Raw genomic sequence first — 27,067 nt, forward strand, 5'->3', positions numbered from 1 at the left:
ATGAACATGACTGGTTGCTAGGTAGGCCTGGGGGTAGAAGTATAAATTTACCAGAAATGCTGAATCGTCAAACTAAACAGCTAATTTTTATGAAAATCAGCAGCAGGATGTACAGTGGCTTGCAGCAGTATTGATAGGCCTTTAACTTTTTAAATTATTTACATTGCAGTGTGTTTGTATTAAAATCCCCAGAGTCAATACTTTGTAGAGCCACCTTTCACTACAAAAACAGCAGCAAAACCTTGAATAAATTGCCAAAAAATATTCAGATTGTCAGTTTTTCTCAACACAAAGCACATTGAAGACAAACCAAATAGATACATTCTGGTTTCATCAGACCACAGCATCTTTGTCCAGTTTGATGTGCATTCCTCGCAACTTGTGAAACTTTACCTCTTCTTATTTGATTTCAATAAAGCCGTTTTTCTTGACGTTACTTCACAAGCAGATTTGTGGAGTTCACAATTATTTTTTCTTTACTTGTCAAATTTTCTCCCCCAGTTTCAATGGATCTCTTTTGTTTTGATTATATTGTTTTATAACTTAGCCCTGCTTCAAACCTTTTCATAGCTGGAACACTAACCTTTCTGATGAATTCATGAACAAGAATTCAAGCCTATTTGGGAGTGGCTGAAAACACTTTTCAGTATTTTTATTTTACAAATCATGTGTCCCTTTCTTTCCACTCATACTTCTGTCTCATTAAACTTTGATGAGACACATTGACTTTGTGGCTACAACGCGACAGAATGTGTGTTAATGGATATTAATACTTTCACAAGGCACTGGATAAGAGATGCTGCAGCAGACGGCAGTAAGAATTTACATTTACAGTCACTGTGTGCATACATGAAGAATAATAAAGTGCTCAACTGCATCACTGGCTCTTAACATAAAAAAGTAATTTGACTATCCTAGACTGCTTCCCTATATTAAAAGTTTTAATCAGCTTTTGAGGTTTATTGTGTTCTATTCTATAGCAAAGAGAGACATTTAACATTAGTACTTTTATCCCTTTTCCTGAATTAACCAACATATACAGTATGTTGCTTATCTTGCAAGGGGCAACAGATGCCAGTTGTGAACAAAATAAAACCATTTGAGGAGGGAAATTGTACCGCTCATGGGAAAGTCTTACGAGAGTCATGCAAACATTCTGCAAACATAGAAGCAGATAAGAGATGTCTTTTCATGGTTTGTTGAAGGACAGAACTGGACACGTGCAGAACAAGTCAGAAGTGTACGAAAGAAGGCTGTTTCCTTTGATTCAGTAAACTCCATGTGTTTCAGATGAAGGTAAGAACTTTGAAACGACTATTGCTGGTTCAACTCCTAAAAGATAAGACACAATCCGTCTGAAATAAATTTGTCTTTTTAAAATGTTAGAAAATTGTTTTTTGAAGTTGTATGACTTTAGTTAAAACAATTGTTTCACAAGTCTGACATGTCCATCTCAGATCTTGACTGCTTAAAAAAATGAGGAAGCAACCCCGGTGGGTGTAATCCTTCAGCTTATGATCACAACTCTGGAAATGAGTGGAGTAAGTTCCTTTATCACTGCTACATTTAAAAAAATTATATCCAAATGTTTTGGTTTCAGCTAGTTTAATCATTTTCTGTTTACTCTAAATGTGACTATGCATTTTCTTCCATCCACAGTTCCAATTTGGAGACATAATTTCTTATAAAACAAAGTGTAAAGCTGGAATTAGATACAAACATTTTGCTGTCTATGTGGGAGATGTAAATATTTGTGGGAAAAATGCAGAGCACAACGTTTATGAACTAGCAAGTAAATATCAGTAACAACAATCCAATAGAAATAAATTATATTGATAAACTGCTTATTTCTCATCTGTTATTTGTTTACAGAGAAATATCATGGTAAATCGTATAAATTTGCTAAACTGAAAATGAATGAAGAGCCGGAGGTGAACAATTTCCTTGATGACTATACAGACCCTTTAACAGGAGTGACATATGGTAAAGGAGACGACAAGGACATAATTAAACGCATCACTGAAACGTATCAGAGCAGCACAATATATGGCTTCCTTCACAACAACTGCGAACACATTGCTACCTACGTCCGATACGGAGTCAGGGTGGCAGTGCAGGTACGTAACAGGTTGCATTCATTTTTCGAGCATCTTACGTTTAGAAGCGCAAACAAGGAAGAAGGAACAATGACTCAGATTAAGAAAATGACAAATTTTCTTTCAGTCATCAAAACAGATTGTCTAACAAAATACCTACTTACTAAACGTAGGCTTAATACACCAACAAACAGCAAAAGTATCCTATTTTCTCACTTATCAACAGTACAGAGATTAATATTAACATGTATTTCTAGTGCTATCTGTTGGTTATCTTACAGATTTATATATTTGTAGTGTGAAAACTGCATAATATGTCCATATACATTGAATTTAAGTGATTAGATAAATGGAATAGTCTTCACAGTATACTGTATAAAAATCCCTCAAAGAAACTTAAATTCAGCAATTCAATATTTATCTGAACATTACTGATTGAGACTGATCATACATCATTTATCTGGATTACTTACTAGATGTTTTAATTAATTTGCTGCCATTTGTTTCTATTATTTTTTAATTGGCATAAAGGAAAAATAATTTAAAATCTTAAAGTTAAAATCCCCATGAAGGTGCCCGTTTTACTGCCAGAAACTGTTGGGTTTTCTATAGCAATTGGCTTTAAGACTTTTTGAGGTGTTCAGTTGAGAGATTAAGCTCTTTGTGTATATTAGTTTACAACAAAATGTCAATGTAGCATTTTGAAGGGAGTCGTTACTTGGGTTCTCCCAGCACAGCAGCTGTCAGAGGCTTTTCACCCTACTTTTAAAACTTCATGATTTTGATGATGAAGGTCATCATCATGACCATCAGTGGACATTTGCCTCAAATTGCATCACTTCAAAATCTATGTACAGACACAATCCCTGAAACATTATAATGTGCTGTATATGCTTGAGTTAAACCTTAATTCATTTGAGGTTCTCCCTGTGATCAGAATATACTTAATAGAGGGGAAATTGCTTATTGACAAGCTACTCCATCCAAAGTGTAAAATATTAGCAGATACAAAAGTAACCATAAGCAATATAAAAAATATATACAAACCAATTAAATTATTTCTACTCTGTTCATGTCAAATTATTTTTGTAATGACCTGACCATGATGTGTATAATTCCTTGTGTTTTATTTACAGTTCAACATGACTGGTGAGGGTCTCGTATTTGGCAATGATAAGTTTGACAAAAAGCATTTGCTGGCGCACTTGAGGAAAAAGTCACAATGGTCCTCGCATCACAAAAATTAAGAAGATTTTTGTGAATGCGCGTGCATTTAGAAGACAGAGTTTCAGAGATGTCAACATGGACACTGCACCTGTGGAAGGATAATCTGTAGCAACTTGGAGACCATCTGTATTGAAGAACACAAAGTCTGCAGTTTCAAAGAGACAAATAAATAGGAAAATAATATTTATAGCTACTTTAATTATTATTTTCAAGCTTTATCTCATTTTATACACAGAAAAAAACATTTTAGAAACACAATATTTAACATTTTACTTTTTTTAGCCATCAAGAAGAAAAATTAAAACCCTACAGATGTGACTGAGGGAGTGTTTATGTGCTTCTATAGAAGAAAAATCAAAATACAAGTAATTTGGAAGGAGGGAACAAAGTTGAAATTAAAACGAAAAGCTAAAAAGCACTACTGTAAATAAATAAGAGTAGCCTCTTAAATGTATTGTTGTCGCAGGTAATATAAAAGGAGCATGCTCTTCTTCACAATGCATAAAGATCCACAAGCCTCAGTTCAGTTCTTTTATTATTTCACTCTGTAACTTTGCATTTACAGTCACTGACAGTGTTTAGGCAACAACAATATTTCAGTGGGATAAAAGAAAAGTAAACAAGAAAATGTGTTGAAATGTTTTTATGTTTTCCTCTGACTTACTGGGGTAGCATGAGCTACATAATGTAACACGTCTATTCGGGAACTCCATTCGTAGTGCAGTGTTCTTCTTCATCATCGTCCTCTTTCCAGCTTTTCTTAGAGCAACTACTCTACAAGTCGGATTCCTTTGGCCTCCTCCATTTTCCTCAGGGTCTCATCCCATTGGGTGAACTGCTTGGAGAGCAGGAACATCTACAAAGAGACACCAATCTCTTATATGAATCAATTATACAACAGAGAATGATTGCTAAAATCCAAGTTACTGTATTTGTGCATTTCTTAACTGTAATTCTTCCATTTACGGCACAGTAGGAAATGAACTTGTGAGTGTCAAAATATATGTTTTCGTGGCTGTTTTGCAACATGATTTATTGTAATAAAACTAAAAGTTTATTCTGTGTTGTGTACCATTTTGTTGTATTCCTCAAAAAGCTTCTTGACTTCCTGTGACTGAGCTTCAGTTTGGTCCTGAAGAAAGAAATCACCATATTTGTTTTCTGGAGGGGTTTGTGTTGCTTTTTTTTCCCAACTTTATTATGGTAATAGATGTAAAATTTCATCATACACAACACACAGGGCAAAGGAGAGACCAAAAAATGACCAATAGAAAGAGAAAAGGAAAAGTAAATAGATAAATAAACAATTAAGAAAAAAACACATTAAAATATACAACAATAACAGATGTTTAATGTACAATTATGGTTAAAATGAAGTACGCATTAGAAAGCAACATATTTGTGACTCAGTTATTAACAACACATATGGTAGTAAGATTCAGAGCAGTATAGCTACCTGTTGCTTGATGTGAATCTGTGAAAGACGCTGCAGCTTGGTTGCATGCTCAGGTACATCTGTGGACAGTGCAAAGCAGGCAGTTGACAGAGGCTTTAAATAGAATATAAATCAAGTCAAGTCAAAATAAACATTCCCCTCAGTTTATACTGTAGTTATACAACACACATTGATGAACATTGAATTGCAGAGGTAATGAACTTGAAATTCACATATCAAGCCAATATACAAAGCATTTTTTCTGTCTACTTCAACTAGTAGTAAAACATAAATAATAAACAACAATAAACCTAATTAAATTCCATGGCAGTGCTGACACAGTTGCATACAATTCCCATGTTTCAAACCTCTAATGTGGGTGCTGTCCAACAGTGGCTGTAAATTGTTAACTTGCTCCAACAAAGCAGCTTCAGAGAGCAAAGAGTCCTCCTCTATGGAATAACACAGAATACATTTCATTTATTAGTTTATTCGACCGGGAGTATATAAAGTATATAACCACAAGTAATGCAACTCCAGTCAATGGTTGGGCATTTCTGTGCATTAAAGTACATACAATTTGTGAACCGAAATACAGTGAGAATTCATATAAACAATCTTGCAACCTCCAAATTAATATAATAGAAGACATTAAAACATTAAATTTTATCAAGATCAAGATACCAAAAATACATGTATTTTCCTCCTTATATTCATAAACAATCTTGCACATTTATATAAGTATTCTTGGAAGTACTCAGTACACCGTACTGCAAATCAGGTAAAGCATTAGGCACAAAAAGCAAAAGGTGAGAAACATTAAAAAGATCACATTTCTACAATGTCCTCTTTGCGCTTACCTGCAAGAATGAACTCTAGTTTCATGGCATCAGGGAGAGTGATGTGGTCAGTGAACTGGGGGTCCAGATACTTCATCAGGTCCTCAACTGCATAATACGAACATAAGTAAGTATTTACAGAAATAACATTACAAAAATTAAATGTCTTCAAACTGAAATATTGCTATTGTGTTTAATGGATATCACTGAAACATTGTTAACATTTACAGGATTCCCAAACTTAAATACAATGACTGGAAGGATGGACAAACTCATAAATGGAAACAAAACCTTTGCTGATAAATAACAATCTATAAATATTTAATAACACTTTTCCCCTCCTGTTTCCATATGAAACAGTACAAGAAGTTTCACAAAGCCTAACTGAATTCATTGATGAGTCAAACTAAAGCGAGACTCACTCTTCTTGTGGAGGATCTTTACTCTCTCTCTCTTGTTGGCCGTGTTGATCAAACCTCCTTGAATTCTGACTAAAGCTTCTGCACACTGCGGAAAAAACAAAACAAATATCACCTTAAAACATCGCCTAGAAAAAATACAATAGACCTTCTTGTGACCGTTGTGTTATCCTCAGCATAAAAAGAAAAAATAAGCAAAGTTCAGCTACTAAAGGCTACAACATAATATACAGTGTTTTTCCAGTCAGTGCATATTTGGCGTTTCATTCTTTGTTACATATTTCAGCAAAACAAGGATAGCTTCAGTAAGTCTTTGTAAGTTTTTTTTTTTTCTTCACATCACAAGATGCTCTTACAAGACAACCCCTATGGCAAAAACCATTCCTGCTGGCCACGTAGCCAAGACGTGTTTAATGATGATCACATTTAGTGCAAATATGTAAAAAAGCTATTCTTATTCAATTAATAAATTAAATGTTGTTATCATTACTGACGTTCTCATAATTGGTCAACCGTTAGCTTGACTTTAATATTAACTATCAATAAAAACTCAAAATAACATTTGGTTTGCATTCCAAAAAATTAAAAAAATGAAAAAATAAATAACACACACAAATCGTCGTTGTCATGTTACATATCTTAATGTGTGTGAAATTTCTGTTACCGAATAGCATAAAGTTAGCATTTTCTACAAGGGCGTATACTCGCACTCAGAGTCCGAAGCATCGCTTGTTGTGCTAAGCTAATAGCTAACTACTGTATATTTCTATATATTATGGAGGAGACCTTGACGGGTTTTCCACTTTTGGTTCTTCTCTCCCCGTATAGTCGGTTCTCCAACGCCTGAACGCGAATTTCGAGGCTGTCCGTGTCCAATTTCTTGTCCATCTCTGAGCTACAGATGATAACAAACAACAGAAACCGAACCTCTTTAGCTACGTTACAAGTAGCGTCGCATATTGATGATGTAACACTACAGTACTCATTTGTTTTTATAAGTTATTTTTTTAGGAAAATGAATTGACTGTTAAATACTAAGTAAATTTAACCAGTAAATTATTAATTTAATTGACTAAAATATATAAAAATACATAAAATGTATATTAGAACTTTCGCTAGGTGTCGCAGTTTTGCTATAACTGATGTCTTCCGGGTGATAGCAGGGGGATGACAACACTGTAGGGCCCGTTTTTCCATTCAGATTGTCTGTCAAACATCGACAAAAAAGTAAGATTTTTTTCCACATAACATTGTATTTTCTTAAGCACATTGACTACCCGTTTCGGGAAAATAAAAATAATGACCTGACAGCAATCACTCTAGTTCACTAACCCGTTCTTTGAGTTTCCTCAAGCTAAGTTAGCTTAGCTAGCATTGAAGCTAACGTCAATAAGGTGGATCACGGTTGTAGTTTTACAGGCGTGGAGTTAGTTTGGAAGCCCAGCAGGTACGTTTGATCATCTATGAATTGGCAAACACTCCTAAGACTTCAATGTCTTAGAACACATGTGCTGAGCTACGATTTGGAGCAATGATCACACTGCTATGTGGTTTTGAAAGTTTCATTTGTAGAATGCTTTCTGTTCTGTTTATGCCAGGAGGAAGCTGTTCAGTTTTAGGGCTGCATCTCTGCTTTGGGGGTGCTTATTCTTTATGTCCTACTGGGAGGACCAGCTGCAGCACCATGGCAGATGACAAGGACGTATTGAGAGATGTTTGGTTCGGCCGGATACCCACATGCTTCACTCTGAACCCGGATGAAGTGACTGAGAGAGAGGCAGAAGCATACTATGTAAGCACAACTGTTACTCTCTGTTATTTACATCAGTGATCACTGTCATCCAGCAACATTGTCTATAATACATACAGTTGCAGTATATGTCATTTGTAAATTACAGTCTTTTTTTCTACTGTTTATTATTTTTCTTTTAGAGTTGCACTCATGATTGAAGCCCACATATTTGTCATTCTGAATATAACTTGTTATTTGTAAATACATAAACAATAAGGGCTTCAATTTATTTATTTTTGTCACAACAGATAAAGGTTGTCACAACCTTTATCATATATTTCATGCTTTAAAGTGCAAATCATTGCTAACACTTTATTTCACAGGATGCAATATATGCAAAGATTTATTTTGAAAATAAATTCATAAAACAGTGCTTTGTTTTATTGTTTTTATTTATTTAAAACATTAATACATGCTTTGATGTCTGAATGTGAGTAATCTCATGATTCCCTCATTGTTTTATGCTCTACTTGTATTATACTACTTGTGTGTCCTTGTCCTCAAAGCAAAAAACCTGCTATCTGATTTTGGCCACAAAATGTCTAATTGTTGAATCTCAAGTCTTGGATGTGAATTCTAAATGTTATTCAAAGTATTACTTCAGCTCTGATTCAGGCAAGAACCAGTATTAGCTAGGCCGTTATTCAGATACATAGACTTGTTACTGTTTCGCAAATGTTGTTGTGTGCTTGCTGTTGTTTAGTTTATTTTCCTCCCAACTTGCTGCAAGTAAGTTGGGAGAATAAAGTGATATACTGACATATTGACTGCTATTAATGTGTTTATGCCTCTTTTGTGTTAACTTTGTCAGCTGCTGCTACCCAGAGTGAGCTACCTGCCTGTTGTCACAGACAAAGTGAAGAAACACTTCCTCAAAGTGATGAGGGCAGAGGATGTGGAGGAGATGTGGTTCGAATATGAAGGAACGCCGCTCAAATGGTATGAATGGATTCTAGTGTAATGCAACTGGAAATAATATACTTTTATTCTAACTCTAACTGAAAAATGGTTTTGGAGCAGATTCTCATGGGTTAAATGTTCTGTATAACAGTACCTATAGCTCTAGCTGGTGTTAATTAATAATCTTCATTATTAATGATAGATATAATTGCTAATGAAAGACTTTCTTGAATCAGTTTTGATGATATTTTCATGATTCATCTCTCTCAAACATGGAGTTAGAGAAGGGCTTTCAGTTTGCCATAAGTTTTTATGTAGCTCTTTAGACAAACTGAATGCAGACAGTTTAGTGGGTTTTATCATTACATTCTGGCAGAATTGACCCTTTGAAGACATTCATGATCTTGATATGGACCAAGGCACCCCTGCTTTAGAATAACAGAATGTAGGGACAGTTATAGCCACAAAGTGGCACTGTTGCAAAGCAATCAGTTGTACTGTTAAAATGTCAAGATCTCTGGTTTTTGAAAATTTTATTATGGGGATCTTCTATATTTTGTTTCCTTAAATTTGAAAATTGCAATTCCATTCAGTTCATTTATGTATTTATGCACCAGTTCACAACAACTATCATATTAAGACACTTTACAACAAAACGTCAATTTGATTCAGTCTCCAACATGAAGAAACAAATGACTTCTTAGATTTAATGTGAAAAAAACTAAAGATTTTCTAAACTCTAAAATCATTTGGCAACAACTCATACCGAACTAAAATACTTATTTTTTTTCCTAAGGTTATTCAAATAGTGTTTTTTTAAGCTAGTGTTTTTAAATTACAGATTTTTTTTTGGCCAAAATTAACTTTTGATAAAGCATTTTGAGTTACAGATATAACGAGTATACACAGTGGGTTACTTACATTATTTTTAGTTTGATAATGGAATTAAATTTGGTTTTGGCTAACTAGTAACTAGTTTTTGTATTTTTGAGCAGATTATAGATTACTAAAAAAATCTCCTGGTTTTATTTACTTATTTTTTTGCATTCCAGGCACTATCCTATTGGAGTTCTGTTTGACCTTCATGCCTCTAATACAGTCTTACCCTGGAACATCACTGTGCACTTTAAGGTAAGAGCCAATCAGAATGTCAGCACATACACGTATCACAGGAAATGTTTGATATTTCATCTCCTATTAGAAAATGAGAAGTTCATCATTGCAGGCTGTTAACCAATTACTCATAGTATTATGACTACTGACACAGCTCATATTGGTCAAAAGTATTACCAAGGTAATATATATAAATACAGATTACAATCAAATCTGTAAAAAAATAAAATAAATTGGAATTGTTCTGGGACATAATTGAATATTTTATTTTTATACACCGTGTTCCAAATTATTATGCAAATTGGATTCAAGTGTCATAAAGATGACATTTCTTGTATTAAATTTATAGGTGTTATTGTGTGTCAGGGCTCTTTGAATCACTATAATTAATTTCAGAGAGCTGGGTGGATTAGTTTGGTGAGCTCAATTAAAGAAAATCTACTTAAGATTTCCTTTAATAGCCATTATTAAGGCCACAGGTTTCAAGCAGTATGGGAAAGAGAAAGGATCTCTGTTGATGAAAATCATGAGATAGTGTAGTGCCGTATGACAAGATATGAAAACATTAGATATTTAACAAAAACTGAAGCGTTATCTGTGAAGAGATTTGTGGCTGATTCAGAACAAAGATGGGTTTGTACAGATAAAGGCAGAATGAGGAAGGTTTCTGTTAGACAAATTCATTGGATTAAGAGAGCAGCTGTTAAAATGCCCTAACAAAGCAGCAAACAGTTATTTGAAGCTGCTGGAGCCTCTGGAACCTCAAGGTGGAGGATCCTCAGAGGCTTGCGGTACATGAACCTACTATTGGGCCCCTAACCAGAGCTCACAAGCAGAAACGGTCGCAGTGGGCCCAACCGTACATGAAGATTAATTTTCAAACAGACTTGTTCACTGATGACTGCTGTGGAACCCTGGATGATCCAGATGGATGCAGTAGTGGATTGGTGGTGGATGGTCACCACATCCCAACACGGCTGTGACATCATCAAGGAGTTGGTGGAGTCATTTTTGGGCCAAAATCATGGGGGGAGAGAGAGTTGGTTGGTCCCTTCAGAGTCCCTGTAGGTATGAAAATGACCTCAGCAAAGTATATGAACTTTCTGACTGATCAATTTCTTTCATGGTTCAAAAAGAAGAGCCATACCTTCCGTAGCAAAATCATCTTCATGCATGACAATGAATGCTGCAAGGAATACCACTGTGTCATTGGCTGCTATGGGCATAAAAGGGGAGAAACTCATGGTGTGGTCACCATCCTCCTCTGACCTCAACCCTATTGAGAACCTTTGGAGTTTCCTCAAGCAGAAGATCTGAGGGTAGAATGCAGTTCATATCAAAACAGAAGCTTTGGGAAGGTATTCTGACATCCTGCAAAAAAATTCAAGCAGAAACGTTCCACAAACTCACAAGTTCAATGGATGCAAGAATTGTGCAGGTGATATCAAAGAAGGTTCTATGTTAACATGTAACTCGGTCTGTTAAAATATTTTTGATTGAAATAGCTTTTGATTTTAGTACACGTGACCACTTAATGCTGCACATTCAAAGAATGACCGTTTGCAGTTCTTTATAATCCATAAAATGTTTAGAAAATCTGCTGTGTATAATAATTTAGAACAGTGCATTTTGAGTTTTTATTTTTGAAAAAAATACTGCTCTGATGGGGAGCTTTGTTCAGTAAAATTTGATTTATACTGTAATAGTTCATGACTTGAAAATTATACTGACCATCATTTGCATTAACCATTTAAGAAAATTTGAGAAATTATCGCTTGCATAATAATTTGGAACACGGTGTAATACGTGGAAACCGTTACTTAGCGATATACTTTACCCTTTTGTGTGGATTTCTTCTTTTTATACTGTTCTAAGTCTGTATGTGAATGTTTGGCAGAATTTTCCAGACCAGGATCTGCTGCACTGCCTGTCAAATTCCATAGTTGAGGCTCACTTCATGTCCAGCATCAAGGAGGCGGACGCCCTCAAGCACAAGAGCCAAGTAGTCAATGACATGCAGAAGAAAGACCACAAACAGCTGTGGATGGGGCTGCAGAACGGTAAGAGGCCACAAACAGCTGCAAGGGAAGTGACATTCTATTCTGCAGTCACACATTCACTGACGAGCACCCAGATTGACACATGTTGTAATTCTGCAAGTCATCCACCTACATGCACACTTGCAGATCTGTGTAAAATCATCTTGGAGACACACCTAGTTTGTATGAGAAAGATTCAGTCATGTATCTGAAGGATACATCCAAATGGATCTGAAGATGTTTGTACAGGCTTTTTTTTTTGGTGCAGGTGACATTTCACATAGTTTCCCATTCAAAGACATGAATGTTTTTATGTCTACACTACAAACACAAAGAACAGTGTATGTCCCTGGCCTCCACCTGCTAGTTCTATTCACACAGTCAACATTTAACAAGAGGCGGATTCAAAAATGGTCTGATTTGTCTAACTTGTTACCAACTAGTAGAATTTATTGGAAACTTCTATAACAGAAACTTGGCCTCTCCTCTTCCTAGTGAGCTGCTGCTGGAATCTTTAAACTCTTCTAACATTTGGCAAGAACATCCAGAAACAAACATATGCTTGAAATAATTCAAGGGGTTTAGCAAGAGCAGAGATGAGTTGCATCACCACCGAAGCAGCTCTTTATTATGCAAACAACTTCTGAAGTTTCTCAGTGCGGTGTTTTTAGCCCGTAACCGTTGTGAAAAGTGTTTGTGAAAAACCCAAGGGCCTCAAACCGACAACCCTTCAGCTGCTCTTCTCTCTTCCACTTTTCCCTGAAACTAAAACCATGAGCAAGAAGTAAGCCACACATCTCAATAAAACAAGGAAGGTACAAGAAAATGTTATATTGAGGAAACGCTGACTAATACCACTGTGCTCTGAGGTGTTCAGGGTACCGTTTTGTTTTTTGTTTTTTTCAACTGAGAAATGCAAAAGGTTTTAAATCATCCTAAAAGAAAAAGTCAACTCGCAGAAGAAAGTGAGAGATGAAACTAGATCTAAGCTAAAACTCTCATGTCCATAAGAGAATTGAAACAGAGAGATCTTTAACTTTCATCCAAGAGAATGAAAACCAGAGCGTTTATATGGACGGTTTGAAACTAGCATATGCTTTTTGGAGACCTTTTCCTTTTTTTTTGTTTTAATGTATCTTCTTGTTTTAAATCATGACTCCAACAGAAACTCTAATCTGCACAATGTTTTGTTCCCTCCTCAGAATGCACCATCAATATCTTACATAAGAATGTAATTTGCAGCATAGATGTAAACATTGCAACTGGACAGTTCTTAGCTTTTCTCTCATAAACAAATCTATAGAGTCAGCAGGATATTGCTTGACTAAGTTAGCACTAGAGAAGTCCCCACCTAGTTGGTTTTGGATGCTGTGGAGCTGGAAGGATTTTTGTTCTTAGATTTTAGCGTTTGAACAGTTGTTCTGATGCATATCTGTGACAACAAGGTATCATTTTAACAACTGGGAGCGGCTGATTAACATCTCAAAAACTCAATACCTGAGCTACGAGAAGGAGGAAGTTCAAATAATCTCTCTACCCGCCTTTGTAACTAGACATGACTACAGAGATTTGAAGTGGAGCAGCAAAAGAGGTGGATTAGCAGTGCTTACCAACAACTGACTGTGTCATCCAGGACATGTTGTTGTGAAATATCTCTGCTTCATGGAAATTGAGCTGTCATGATAGCCATAAGACTGTCATCCAGCAACATTCTTCAGTCAGAGGTTTCTTTAGATTTGCTTCAAGACTGACTGCTGCCAGAAACCCTTGCTGAACTTCGGACTGAATTTGATCATCTGCAAGCTACAATTTCTGAATAATTGTGAAGATCACACAATTATTCAGTAAAAAAATAAAAAATAAACAGATGACTTTTCGTAATAAATTAAGTAAATAAATAAATTAATTAAATAGGACACATTCTTTTATTTATTTTGCTACATGTTTGGCCCGAGTTGAGGCAGTGTGTAAGCTTCTGGGCAGCTTTAGGTTTGTTGTTTCCATCAGACATTGGTAGCTTTACATTGCTGAATGTTATGGTCATTTTATAGATGATCAGTTTGTGTGTATTTATGTTACTCCAGATAAGTTTGACCAGTTTTGGGCGATGAACAGGAAGCTGATGGAATATCCCACAGAAGATGGAGGCTTTAGGTACATCCCCTTCAGGATATACCAGGTATGTATATCAGGTAACACACACACTCCTAAACGAACTGTTCATATATTCTAAAACAACCTTTCGACCTAGTTTGAGTAATTTAGATTTACATTAGGAGTACAAATTTGTGCCTGTAGATGGAGCCAGAGTGTTGTCTAAAATCTGTTTTTGTTTCAAAAGCAAAATTACTTGGTCACTGACCCCATTTGTCTGATAAGGTTATTTTCTGCATCATCTACCTACATTTTCAGAAAGACAGTCTACATGTAATACATTTGTTCTGCAAGTTAAAAGAAGCAAAATAGATTTACTGTTTTAATAAGGTTACCATCCTTATGCAGTTTACAACGCATAAGTGATAAATAGTGATAGTGAAATCACTATCACTGAATAGTGATGGTGAATAGTGATATTCACTATCAGTCTTAAGATTTGCACAGGGTGCAAATCTGTTCTTGGATCCCTACTTCCAATAAATGGGAATAGTTTTGTTTTGTCAGTTTTCTAATCCATAACCATGAGTAACTCTGAATACTTACTCACCGTTTCTTTTTAAATTATGACATGATTCACAACGCTCCACTTATAAAAGCTCTTTTTTACCTTCTCTGAAAACGGAATCAAACATGTCTTTACATGTCCTTACTTATCCTTGTGACCTTTGATATTTTCAACATCTAAATAGGGAAAGCCTGCTGGCCAGACGTATTTACTGGTATATATATGTTTTTTCGAAAGAATGTGTTTTCTTCTGTACATTTGATACCTGTGACAACCGTTGTTGGCTGCACTTCTATTGCCCTGAGTGGAGGCAGTAGGCGAGCTTCGGGGTTGAGTCTGGGAAGAAAAAGCAGAAGCAGACAGGCAGCCTAAGGTCGGGTGTTTCCACCAAGCACTAGCTTTATCCTGACTCAGGTAAAAAGTCCCCTTAGAGGACAAGAAAAAAGACGGCTGCATGAATAAGAGGCTGATTCTCGGATGGAAAACATTAGCATGCTGCAGGCCAGACACCAGGGAGAAAAGCTTTTTGAGTCAAGTGTGAAGCAGAGCAGGAATGAATGGTAAGAAAAGTGTGGAAAGTTATGGTGCAACTCCAGGTTTTTGTAACATTAAAAGAGGTCCCCATGCACTCCTCAAAAGCCTTAATTAGTCTGGAATTTGATTTCAGTATTTTCCATGTCTCTAAATACATAGAAAAGAAAGGAAAAAAGATTGGAAAAAATTTAGTTTTTTCAGACTTTTCATGCCCCATAGACTACTGTGTTTCCTTCTTTTTTCCATCCTTGTATCCTTCCTTCTTTTCCTCACTTAATTTTTTTCTGCATTGTTTTCTGCTTTCCCTTCTTTTTGTATTTTTGTTTTTCCTTTTTTGTGTCATTTCTTTCTTCTGTTGTGTCTCTTATCCTTTGTTCTTTCTTTCTTTAGCTGTTTGCTCATTCCTTCCTTCCTTATGTCCTGCCTCTCTTTTTTCCTAGTGTCCTTTTTTTCTTGTCCTTCATTCTGTCTATACTTCTCTTATTTCCTGCTTCTGTTGTTTCTAATCATAAATCTCTAGTTAGTTTTGGTACAAGAATTCTTATCAGGTCTAAAAATTCTGATGAGCTCAATCTGAAAAATTATGGCATTTTTATATGAAAAAATGTTCAAAGGATTACAGAGAATTGGTTAAAGCAAAACCATAAGAATCTCTTTTTACAATCTGTTCGAAAGGGTCCATTGAAATAAAACTAAAATAATGAGGGAGGATAAACCAATCAAAAAATAGATCTGGCCTAAAATGACTGTAAGTTGTCATGTAGTGGAACAGAAATAGAATTTTTGGTGTGAAGAAAGCAGGACTTCCAAGTAATAAGACACTTGTGTTAACTTTCCTGTCAAGCATGTCTTTCCATCACCATATCTACTTTGACAGCTGGTAATTTCCCAGTGTTAATTTAAAGCACAAGTTTTAATAAAACCTCCACATATGGCTATATTTACATTTTTCACAACAATTGAAGGGGTTAAGGATGCACAGCCGTAGGTCACTCACACTTTTTTTTTTTTTTTTGCAAAAATATTAAGCGCTTTTCTTTTTAACTTTCACATCTTTGAAATATCCATAAACTGTTTAACACTATAAGAAAAGCATTCTTGCTTTCAGTCATAAAACCAGCTCTTTAAAGTGGCCGACTGAAACATGCAGTCAAACCAACGCAACACGCCCTCTTAGGCATGCACTTGCTGTTGCTGTGAAGCCATCTAACTGCTGGCGGGGAGAATGAGGCCAGACCCTCCCAGCTTCAGGCTTAATTGAAAGTTTCTGTGGTCATTTATGAGCTGCCATGGTTTCATGACAATTGCAACATCAAAGCCTCTTTATAGCCTCACTATGCGATTTCCATATACGCTGGAGAAAATAAGCATAATTCCTGAAAAGTCTGGCTTGTTGTAGAAAAGAGTGTGGTTTGAATCTGACAAACTGATAAATGTTTACAACTGCAAAGAGTCTGGAAAGTCTGGAGTAAAATGTAAACAAAATTAGTTAATTATGATCAGAAGAAATACTCATGACGATAGTTTTTTTTTTTCAGGATGCCTGGCTCAGAATAGGCCTCTATAAATGCTCATGGAGAGCAATAATATCATAATACTGTGATTTTATTGTTTAAAACAAAACTTTAAAAAGAAAATTTCCTTCTTTACTCAGTTTGTTTAAAAACAGGACAACAGCTATTATAATACTACTATAATATCACATAATAAAATAACATTTAATTATTTTTATATTGGCAACATTATTATGCTTTTTATTATATTTTGATACTCATAATGTCCGAGGAAATGGGTTGAACGTTGAATAGTGAACACTTTACTGAAATGGTGAATTGTGAAACCACAGTTCACTATTTCCGACAAGGAATCAGCTTTATTGGCCAGGTCTTTTCACACAAACATGGAGTTTGACTTTGTTTACACATGCTCCCAGTTTAGACATTTACATTCTACTGAAGCTATTAAAATTTATGTCAAGTTTATTTGCAAAGCACATTTCAGCATGCAAGACAGCTTAAAGTTCTTCACACCATAAAAACATTATTCAGTAGCCAATTATGAAACAGCAATAAATATTGCATTTTGTCAAATGCCATCAAAATCAAGAAGATATACATATAATGTATTGTTCAGTGTTCCAGTTATTAATCAATCAAAGGCTAAAGGTGGGTTTTTAGCTTTGATTCGAATGAACTCAATGTTTTGACCGTTTTGCTGTTTTCTGGAAGTTTGTTCCAGATGGGTGGAGCATAAAAACCAAATTCTGCTTCTCCATTTTTGGTTCTGGGGATGCAAAGTAGACTAGAATCAGAAGACCTGAGTGGTCTAAAAGGTTGACACGACACCAGGTCTATAATGTATCCTGGTGCTAAGCTATCTATCTATCTATCTATCTATCTATCTATCTATCTATCTATCTATCTATCTATCTATCTATCTATCTATCTATCTATCTATCTATCTATCTATCTATCTTTCTTTCTTTTAGGGTGATGTGCTCTATTTTTCTAATTTTTGAACATGAACAGCAGCATTCTGGTTCAACTGAAGCTGCCTGAACTTTTTTAGGCAGACCTCCAAAGACACTATTACAGTAATCAATGAGACTAAAGATATGGATGAGTTTCTCAAGGTTTTGCTGGGACAGTAGTTGTTTAATCCAGGAAATGTTCTGATTTTGCAATTGTCTTTATATGTTTCGGAAGGTTCCAGTCTGAGTTCGTCACTACACCCAGTTTTCAGGCCCAATACATAACTTCAGTTATGACACATCCTTGCATTGGATTGTTCGAAGCATTTGCTCAGTGTTTGAATTGGTTCATGACCACCTTTACTTAATTTTCAGAGAGAGATTTAAAATCAAAAACCAAACCATTTGCCTTTTTAAAGTAATAGAATTAAAAACATCAAGACTGCTAAAAGATCAAAAAGTCACATAGCCTTTTTAAGGATTATATAAGAGCTTGATGTTATTAGTTCAATTATCAGTTTCAGTAGAAACCATGTGGTTCAATGCTTCAAATGTGATTTCTAGATAAAGTACTATTATTGTATTTCGCAAGTATTTTTTTCCACTTTTATTTTCCAGAATTATGTAAAGTAAACACACCTTTTTATCCGACAAGAAGTATCTAAACACATGGTTAATATGTTTTAATTTCAACAATTCTATCAAAAATCTATTTAAATTTGTTGTGATTTACTTGGACATTTTTGTAAAGCTCTTAACAATAACGTACCTGTCATCGCACATGTACGATTTTCGATTGAACTTTGATTTGAACTAAACTGAGTTGGTGGGATATCCTCTATCTGTACATTGCAACATTAGAGAGAGGTGCTGCCGCCAATTTCTACATCCAATGTGATTTGTCCTGCTTTGCTAGCTTTGACTGTCAGACTTGGGTTGACGTGCCAGTTTCTACTCACCACCATTTATTCACACTTTCAAAAAGACACAAAAAAGTCCTTGTAACTCAAGAAGGGCTTGATGGGCCTTTAATGGCATCCTGTTTTTAGGTACAAAGGTGCAATTTTGATTGTGCTGCATTGCTGACATCGCTGATGCATCTTTGCGCAAGTTCTAAGTGTAGGAAGTGACAACACCAAATTGGTGTGTTCTTGTGTAATAATGACCCTGCATGCTGAAGCATGCTGCTCTTGCCATTATGAAGATGATTTCTTAATGGAGGCTTAAGAGCAGTGTTGTATAGTAACGAAGTAAAAATACTTCACTACTTTACTTAAGTATATTTTGGAGTACTTCATACTTTCCTGGAGTATGAAAATTTTTGATGACTTTCACTTTTACTTCACTATATTTCCGAACTTAATTGCGTACTTTTACTCCGATACATTTTCAATGTGTGGTTTAGTTACTCGTTACAAAAAAGCGAGAGAGAGAAACAAAGTGTTTTGACCCCACCTACTGATTAGCAAGTAGTAAGCAGGCTACCGAACAAAGTCCGTAGCCTGCTTGCCTGGGCTTGTTCATCACCACCAATAGGATACACCTTCTTCTTCTTCTTTTCTATTATGGCGGATCACAAGCAACTTTAAGGTGCATACCGCCACCTACTGTACATGAGTGTGTAGAAGCATTACTTCACATCTATTAAATTCTATTTTTTAATTTTGTATTCTTAAGATAAATAAACAATGCTTTCCTTAATTTGTGAATATCTGTTATGTTTCCTTCATTTCCTAATATACCTTTAAGTTTCCATTCATGCCCTATGTTTCGAACTATTCTCTTTAATTTTTCCCTTTCGAGTTCATTTGACTTACAGTTCATCAATATGTGTTCTACATTTTCTTTCTCTCCACATCTCTCACATTTATCATTATTTTTCCTCCCTATTGTATAAAGCATGTCATTTAAGTAGGTATGACCTACTCTTAATCTACTAATTATTATTTCTTCTCTTCTGTTTCTTTCATTAATGCTTCAAATTTGAACTGACTTTTGTACTTCATATAATCTTCTTCCTTTCTTATCTTCATTCCACATTTTTTGCCATTTCTTGATTTCTTTACTTTTAATTAGGGTACACCTGTTTCGCTTCTCCCATTAAACACAAAGCAAGTCTCGCAATCAGTAGCAGTCACATGGAAATTCTATCTTACAAAAACTCCCCGTCCAACTTGAAGAAACACATCGAGGTAACGTCTTATGAAATGGTTATAATCCTCCTGTTTCAGTAACTATAGCTTGGTCACTAGGCACTACTGTATTGTGAAACGTTGACCATAAATTAACTTTGTTTGGCATTGTTTCAGTTCCACACGTGGTATATTTAGCTTAGGCCTAATGTTGACTGTAGCAGGCTACCTAGACTCCTCTGTTCAAGGGGGACAGAAGCCATAGCGATAGCAATTTAGACTAAATTTAACGAATATAGGAAAGGCATGCAAGTTCAAAACCAGGTTTACAGATGCCAATAAGCTGCATTTCCCTCCCAATTCTTTTTTTCTTTTGCATAATGACCAGTTGTGTGCACCACCTACTGACTGTAGCATTGACTGGTTCACTGATTTGTGAAGTAGAGTAATCGTAACAGCTCTTTTTCTTCATGTTGGCCGCATTTTCTGTACTATTTATTTTTCTCATTTTCAGCACTGACCTTACTTGAAGGGAAAACTTAAGGCTTACAAAAACTTTGTATTTTCTGTCCTGGAGGGTATACTAAGAAGCTGGTTCAGTTGTAAAGCAGGTTAAGTTAACCTTGTGCTATAGGTAAAGCACCTAATTTTCTTAACTAAATGATGCCTGCAGGTATATCTATTAGCAGGTTTAATTTTGCCTGCACTTGGTTGTGTACATTATTTTAAGTGTATTTGACAAGTTTACCAAAATATAAAAAATGTCATTCAAACTGCATTTGCTTTGTTTTACTTTTTACTTGTACTTTTCATTACATTACTTGAGTACATCCATTTTTACAGTAATTTCCATACTTAAGTACAAGAAGCTTCAGATACTTTAAGACTTTAACTCAAGTAACATTTCAGTCAGTGACTTCGACTTTTACCAAAGTCATATTTTGGAGAGGTACTTATACTTTTACTTGACTCTGAGATTTCAGTACTTTATACAACACTGCTTAAGAGTTATGTGACAATTCTTTGCTTCTGTTTTGGTCTTTGAATCGGCAAAGGCAGCATAGTGAGGTGGTATAATTGAGGGATCTTAATAAAATAAAATTTCAACAAATAGTTTATCTCACCAATTCCTTTCAGAGTGAAGCTTGTGTAAATAGATTTATACATACAGAATGATATATCTCAAGCATTTTTATCGATAAATTTCATTGCTTATTGTTACGGCCCGGCTCAGATGGCCGCAACAAAAAGTAGGGAGGACACGGCAAACCCAACGGTTTTTAACCCCTTCAGAGGCATTTATTAAAAACACAAGGTGTCAGCTGTGCCAGCGCCGCCTCCGAGTCCGGATCTCGTCTGCTTCTGTTGTCGGCCAGCCACACATCCCGATTAATGGAACGGCGCTCCTTATATACCATCCCGGTGTGGGAGGCACCTCCCACAATCAAGGACCTAATGGAAAAACAGCCTGCACTATACAGCACACACACAGGACAGCACCGCAGGGCCGTCACACTTATGCTAATAAATATCCAGTATTCGTTGTCTCTGAAAATTAGAATAGGATTTTATTCTTTGGTCCTCCTGAAAAGTATGTCCATGGTACATGCACTCGATACTGAGTTGGAGCTCCTTTTGCATGAATTATTGAATGTGACATGGAGCTGATTATCCTGTAGCTCTGCTGAGGTGTTAAGGAAGTCACATGTTCTCTAATATTTGTCTTTAACTCTTCTGCGTTGTTGGATCGGGTGTCATTTGAAAGACAACTTGCTGTGACGAACCAGCTTCTTTAGCAATGACTTTACGTTTTCAGTTCAATTGCTAAAATAAATGAACTTTTTATTATTAGTCAAATTTATGGCGAAGCAACTCTGTAGAGCATTTTCTGACAAATTAAAACTGAATCTGATGTGCAAGGCCTGTTTAAATTAGCTGTCTGGAAGAAAAAAAACCTAAGGAGAATAAAACTCTGACACTTGAAAGTTATTGTATTAAAAGTTATGTAAGAAAGTTTATTTATTGCAATTGTAAGCATACCTTGATGCTTACAACCACTTTCCCTCAACAGCCTTGTGACTTAGCAGAAATCAAGGTTACCCTCAAATGATGTTATGCTTATGTTATACATCTTTTTCAGCTGCGTTTTTGGGGAATTGGTCACATAAATGCACAAAAACATATACTTGTACTGTAATTAATGAAACACTAACCAACATTTAAATATGTAAATGACGGCACTTGGAAAAATTTTAATTTTTCAATTGTTTATTTCTTTGTTTTTTTATGATATAATGTAAAGCACTTTGAACTGCCTTGTTGCTGAAATGTCCAATCAAATAAAAATTTATTGGATTTTTAAAAATTTATTTATTTTAAGGTTGAGGATTTTTTAAATATCATTACTAACATTTCTTAATGTTTTTAGTATTGAGAACTGCTTCACACAGTTTCTCTCAGCAAAATACATTCGAAGATAAGTACAGCAGCGTAAAATATAATGAAAGACAAAGAAAAATTAATAAACCGACAAAATATCTTGAGCAAAATTAAGTCCACTCTCAAATACACACACACACACGCACCTGGACTCCTTTAAAGTCTAAGTGTAGTATTTAGTGTAAATAACGTGACACGTTTGATGCTCGCAGAATTAATGACAAGATTCAGTCTAAATAACAGAGAGGCTCATTTCCGTCTGGCCTGTTGTCTGTGGGGTGGAAGGCACCTCATCTGGCAGGGATGGCAATTAATGTGTGTTCAAATATGTGTTTTTTTTATTATTTTTTTTTATGTTGCAATAATTTGAAGAAGAGCAATGTGAACAAAATTAACGTTGCAAAACATGCAGTAAATTTTTTATATGGATACTCTTAAACTTATTGTTTCTTTCTTGATAAGTATTGTAACGTCTGAATACATTTTATATATGTTTTTTACAGTTAGGACTTCTCACTTTGGCTAACAAATAAAATCAGATTATTTTCATACAAAATTCAATTTTAATCATTTTTTTGTTTTTTCAATCCATCCATCCATCCATCTTCTTCCGCTTATCCGAGGTCGGGTCGCGGGGGTAGCAACTTCAGAAGGGAGGCCCAGACTTCCCTCTCCCCAGCCACTTCTTCCAGCTCTTCCGGGGGAATCCCGAGGCGTTCCCAGGCCAGCCGAGAGACATAGTCCCTCCAGCGTGTCCTGGGTCTTCCCCGGGGCCTCCTCCCGGTGGGACGTGCCCGGAACACCTCACCAGGGAGGCGTCCAGGAGGCATCCTGGCCAGATGCCCGAGCCACCTCAACTGGCTCCTCTCGATGTGAAGGAGCAGCGGCTCTACTCTGAGTCCCTCCCGGATGACTGAGCTTCTCACCCTATCTCTAAGGGAGAGCCCAGCCACCCTACGGAGAAAACCCATTTCGGCCGCTTGTATCCGCGATCTCGTTCTTTCGGTCATGACCCAAAGCTCATGACCATAGATGAGGGTGGGAACGTAGATCGACCGGTAAATCGAGAGCTTCGCTTTTTGGCTCAGCTCTCTCTTCACCACGACGGACCTGTACAGCGTCCGCTTGACAGCAGACGCTGCGCCAATCCGCCTGTCGACCTCCCGCTCCCTTCTTCCCTCATTCGTGAACAAGATCCCGAGATACTTGAACTCCTCCACTTGGGGCAGGACACCCCCCCTGACCCGGAGAAGGCACTCTACCCTTTTCCGGCTCAAGACCATGGCCTCGGATTTGGAGGCATTGATACCCATCCCGGCCGCTTCACACTCGGCTGCGAACCGCTCCAGCGAGAGCTGCAGATCACGATCTGATGAAGCCAAAAGGACCACATCGTCTGCGAAAAGCAGAGATGAGATCCTAAGGCCACCAAATCGGATCCCCTCAACACCTTGGCTGTGCCTAGAAATTCTGTCCATGAAAGTAATTTTTCAAATTTACTAAAAATTAAAAATGACAAATTATTTTACTGAACTTGCTTTTATTACAGTCATCCACTCTGGAACTTAACCTGAATTCAAAGTTCAAATAAATACAACCTGTAAAATAAGATGGTAGAGATTAGGGAGGCAGACATCACTCTGAAATATGGAAACACAAGGAGTTTATTGGTTTAAGAAAAACATCCAGATTTTCCAGGAATTACATCTTCAGAAACAGAAAATTCAATTATTCAATAAATCATTGCCCAGTGCTTTCCATTACTTTTGCCTAAACACTTGCCCACATTTCTATAGGTTTACACATTGCCGCAATTTGTTGCCACTTTCATTCTATTAATAGTATTATGTTGGTCTCATTCTGTTGTTGCGTAGTTACATGCGTGCATTTACTTTGTTTTTCCAGTCTCTCTTCCTGCTCTAACAATGATGCCACTCGCGATTTACAGTAAAAAAGCAGCAGGTCCAAACCCCCTTACTGTGAGAAAGTAGATTTTTTTTTTAAGGAGAGAGCTTTGCATTGTGTTTGCACTGTAGCAGTTGCCACTTCATGACTCAATGTTACTCACCAAACCCCAATGCAAGAGCTTGCAAATAGCCTCCAGCTACCCGTTCTTCGGGAAGGTGCCAACTTCGACAAGATACCTTCCAGGTATCTTGTAATGACTTAATCCGATGAGGGGGCTGTGGTGACGGCACAAAATATGGGAATTGTGGGAATTGTGGAAACAGTTGTGAGAAGACTTGCCCAAGGCAACAGGTGATATGCTTGTTTGGTTGGGTAAGTGGCGCTTCGCTGCGTTTACAGTAATGGCTTTGGCTGAAACATGACTGTCAGTGGAAAATATTTTTGTATTTAGTTTCCTCTGGCAAGCAGCTGAAGAACGACCACGCATACTCTAAGCTATGTTGTCAGGAAACTGCTGATGCATACAGCTGTTCTGGGTGACGCTAAGTATGACTAAAATGTGGAAATATCAGAATAGTGGTTGATATGTAGCACACAGGCTTCTGATCAATTCCATCAAGTTCTGCAGAAGTCAAATATAGAAGTCGATTGTAAGCCAGAAGGAAACTCCTACAACATGTAGGACAGTGGCCCTAAGGACGAAGGCTGAGAAACACAGTTGGCTATATTTTGGAAATATAGTAAATGTGTTATTACAATTTGTAGACTTTAGATGTGTCAGTAAGGGAATAGTGTTTGGGGAACAATTATATATCTTTGTTTATCTTTCTGACTTTGTCACGCTTCATTTCTAACCTGCTGAATTCTTCTCCATGTCTATTTTGATTCTTCAGCTTTATTTATAAAAGTTCAAAACATATTTAAGTGTAGTGATTGACTCAGTCCTGAACCTCCAAAGACATATAAAGATAATTACAAAGTTGCAAAATGCATAGTATTTCAGAATCCTGAAATACTAATACTAAGCATTCAGCTTTCCAAGTTCCATTTTCTTTTGAATATTTTACATATGCTCTACAAAAAATCCATGAACAGACATTTTCTTTGAATAGTTGTGACTTGTGTTCCACAGAGAAATCCACAAATAGGTGAATCTGTGAGCACACCTATTCGCAGATTATGAAGTTGAAGTTTTAATTTACCAACAGCTGACCTCAGACTCCAGTGGATATGCTTTCGCTCACCCATCCGTCTGGAATGGCACATGGGTTGACAGTGCTTTATTCCTGTCCATTATTTTACCTTCAATTAGGTAGATTGATGTCTCCCGCATCAATTAGGGCACATCTTGAGTTCCGTTGGTCTTTTCCATCAGCGAGAGCAGGTGATATCTTTTCAGCTAAATCCTAATGACACCTCACTCTCTTTGTATTGCCATGTGCTGCTGTGCCAGCTAAGGTGTCAGGCCAGCTGAAAAGAAAGTGTCTTCATCCAAACAGTATCGGGCTTCTCTCCTTGGGGATCAATAGATCTTCTTTGTACGTTGGCCAGCTCAATAATTCATGACCACCTATTTAAAAATGCAATGAAGTAGCTGTCACTTAGCACACTCTCTCTGCTCTGGCTCTGGATTGTGATCCCGCACGAAAGGCCTTGCTTCCTGTCAGTGACTCAGTCTTTCTGCGTAACCTGAGCGCCGACTTCGCGCCTCCCCGGCCACCTTCCTCTTGCTGGTTCTCGCCTGGCCCTGGGGTGTGTAGTTACCATTTGGATACTTGATCTTAGGCTTTGCTGGTTTCCTTTTCTCAGCTCCATGATTAGACCCTATAGTGTGTCAAACTCCCTGTTTGACACCTCAGGTTGGGTATCGGTCTGCATCACGACTCTGTTTCGGAGAAGACAGTTCTTTTATTCTGCTGTAGTTCTTTGTAGGTAAAGTGAGGCAGGAGTTCTTTTTTGTAATAGTAAAATTCAAAAGTTGAGATCAGATTGAGGATGTTTTGTAATTGACAAAACATTCAGGTACATCTATATGTACTGTTAACTCTTATTTATATGAAGACTGTAGCTCCTTACTTTAGGTATGGATTAATCAAATCTAAGGCCTTGATCAAATCAAAAGCGTTTTAAAATGATGAGCATATTAAAACATTGTCAACCTGAACAATTACATTTTATTTAACTTAAAATATTTTATGAAACCGAGATCTCTTTAGGTTCATTTATTAAAATGTTTACTTTTTACCTTTTAGAAGAAAAAAATATTTATGTTGAATTCTTAAATTTAACTGTATTACACCATACAAAAATGGCATGGTTAAACATAAAATTTTATTTTAAATAATTAGAATGTTAGTTTTGACTAATTTGTAACACCCGGTTTAGAGATAAATATATTTCTAATTGATCTTGCATCAACACTGCTGCCACCTGTCACAAACTCTTGGATGGTCTCCAGCCCATGAGCACTTTTTTAATGATGTCAGAACGTGGGTCACTTGGTAACAACCACTAAATCATTCACCTGCGCTTTAAGTGACTGACATTGACAAAGTGCTCCGCTGCTGACATGCTGGAATCGATTTAAAGAAAGACGTAAATCTCAAAGCATGCCTAAAAATGACATGCCTGGAAGACTTTTCACTGGATTGTCTTGCTTCTAGTATGTTTACAAAAATCTCACATATCTGAGATTATTTTGTGAGAAATTTAAACTCGCCAAGTGTAAATTTACAGACCCATTCAATATATTAGAATATATTTAAAAACCCATTTAATAATGATAAAAACATGACATTTAAGATGAGTATCAGATCAATAAAAAAACAATTTTCTTAAAGCAGAAATGTGGGCTTAAAACAAAACATAACAGCTTAAAAGTTATCGTTGGAGCCTATTGAGTATTAGATGAATGTAGCATTTGGGAACAAAAACCTGTTCCCGGTCAAGTCCATCCAGTCAAGCGGCCAGCCAGCCAGCCTGGTCTTTGGAGGGTCACAAGGAGTTGTGGTGAGGGGGCAGCTAAGAGCAGAAACCCAGAAAATAGACAGAAGAAACATCTG

General features: G+C 36.5%; 2 protein-coding genes across 5 annotated transcripts in view; one reads left to right on the forward strand and one right to left on the reverse strand.

Annotated features, from left to right (window-relative positions):
* Nucleotides 1-3,755: 3,755 nt before the first annotated feature.
* Nucleotides 3,756-6,981, reverse strand: dctn3 (dynactin 3 (p22)). Its single transcript, XM_028012279.1, has 7 exons — nucleotides 6,803-6,981; nucleotides 6,020-6,104; nucleotides 5,619-5,705; nucleotides 5,127-5,210; nucleotides 4,780-4,838; nucleotides 4,396-4,455; nucleotides 3,756-4,179 (listed from the first exon to the last, which is right to left on the reverse strand). Exons 1-7 carry the CDS (start codon nucleotides 6,902-6,904, stop codon nucleotides 4,093-4,095), a joined length of 564 nt encoding a protein of 187 aa, XP_027868080.1. The 5' UTR covers nucleotides 6,905-6,981; the 3' UTR covers nucleotides 3,756-4,092.
* A 139-nt stretch (nucleotides 6,982-7,120) lies between these two features.
* The window catches only part of atg5 (ATG5 autophagy related 5 homolog (S. cerevisiae)), a 37,706-nt gene continuing 17,759 nt past the window's right edge, over nucleotides 7,121-27,067 (forward strand). The window contains exons 1-6 of one of the 4 annotated variants that reach the window (XM_028012275.1): nucleotides 7,121-7,243; nucleotides 7,615-7,808; nucleotides 8,620-8,747; nucleotides 9,761-9,839; nucleotides 11,719-11,881; nucleotides 13,945-14,039. In XM_028012275.1, the coding sequence (XP_027868076.1) occupies nucleotides 7,701-7,808; nucleotides 8,620-8,747; nucleotides 9,761-9,839; nucleotides 11,719-11,881; nucleotides 13,945-14,039 (573 nt within the window). In that variant the 5' untranslated portion in view covers nucleotides 7,121-7,243; nucleotides 7,615-7,700. Of the gene's footprint in view, nucleotides 7,464-7,614; nucleotides 7,809-8,619; nucleotides 8,748-9,760; nucleotides 9,840-11,718; nucleotides 11,882-13,944; nucleotides 14,040-27,067 lie in introns of all 4 variants that reach the window. The other 3 variants (XM_028012278.1, XM_028012277.1, XM_028012276.1) reach the window with 3 other exon arrangements.

Source organism: Xiphophorus couchianus, chromosome 3 (assembly GCF_001444195.1).
Source record: "Xiphophorus couchianus chromosome 3, X_couchianus-1.0, whole genome shotgun sequence".
NCBI lineage: Eukaryota > Metazoa > Chordata > Actinopteri > Cyprinodontiformes > Poeciliidae > Xiphophorus > Xiphophorus couchianus.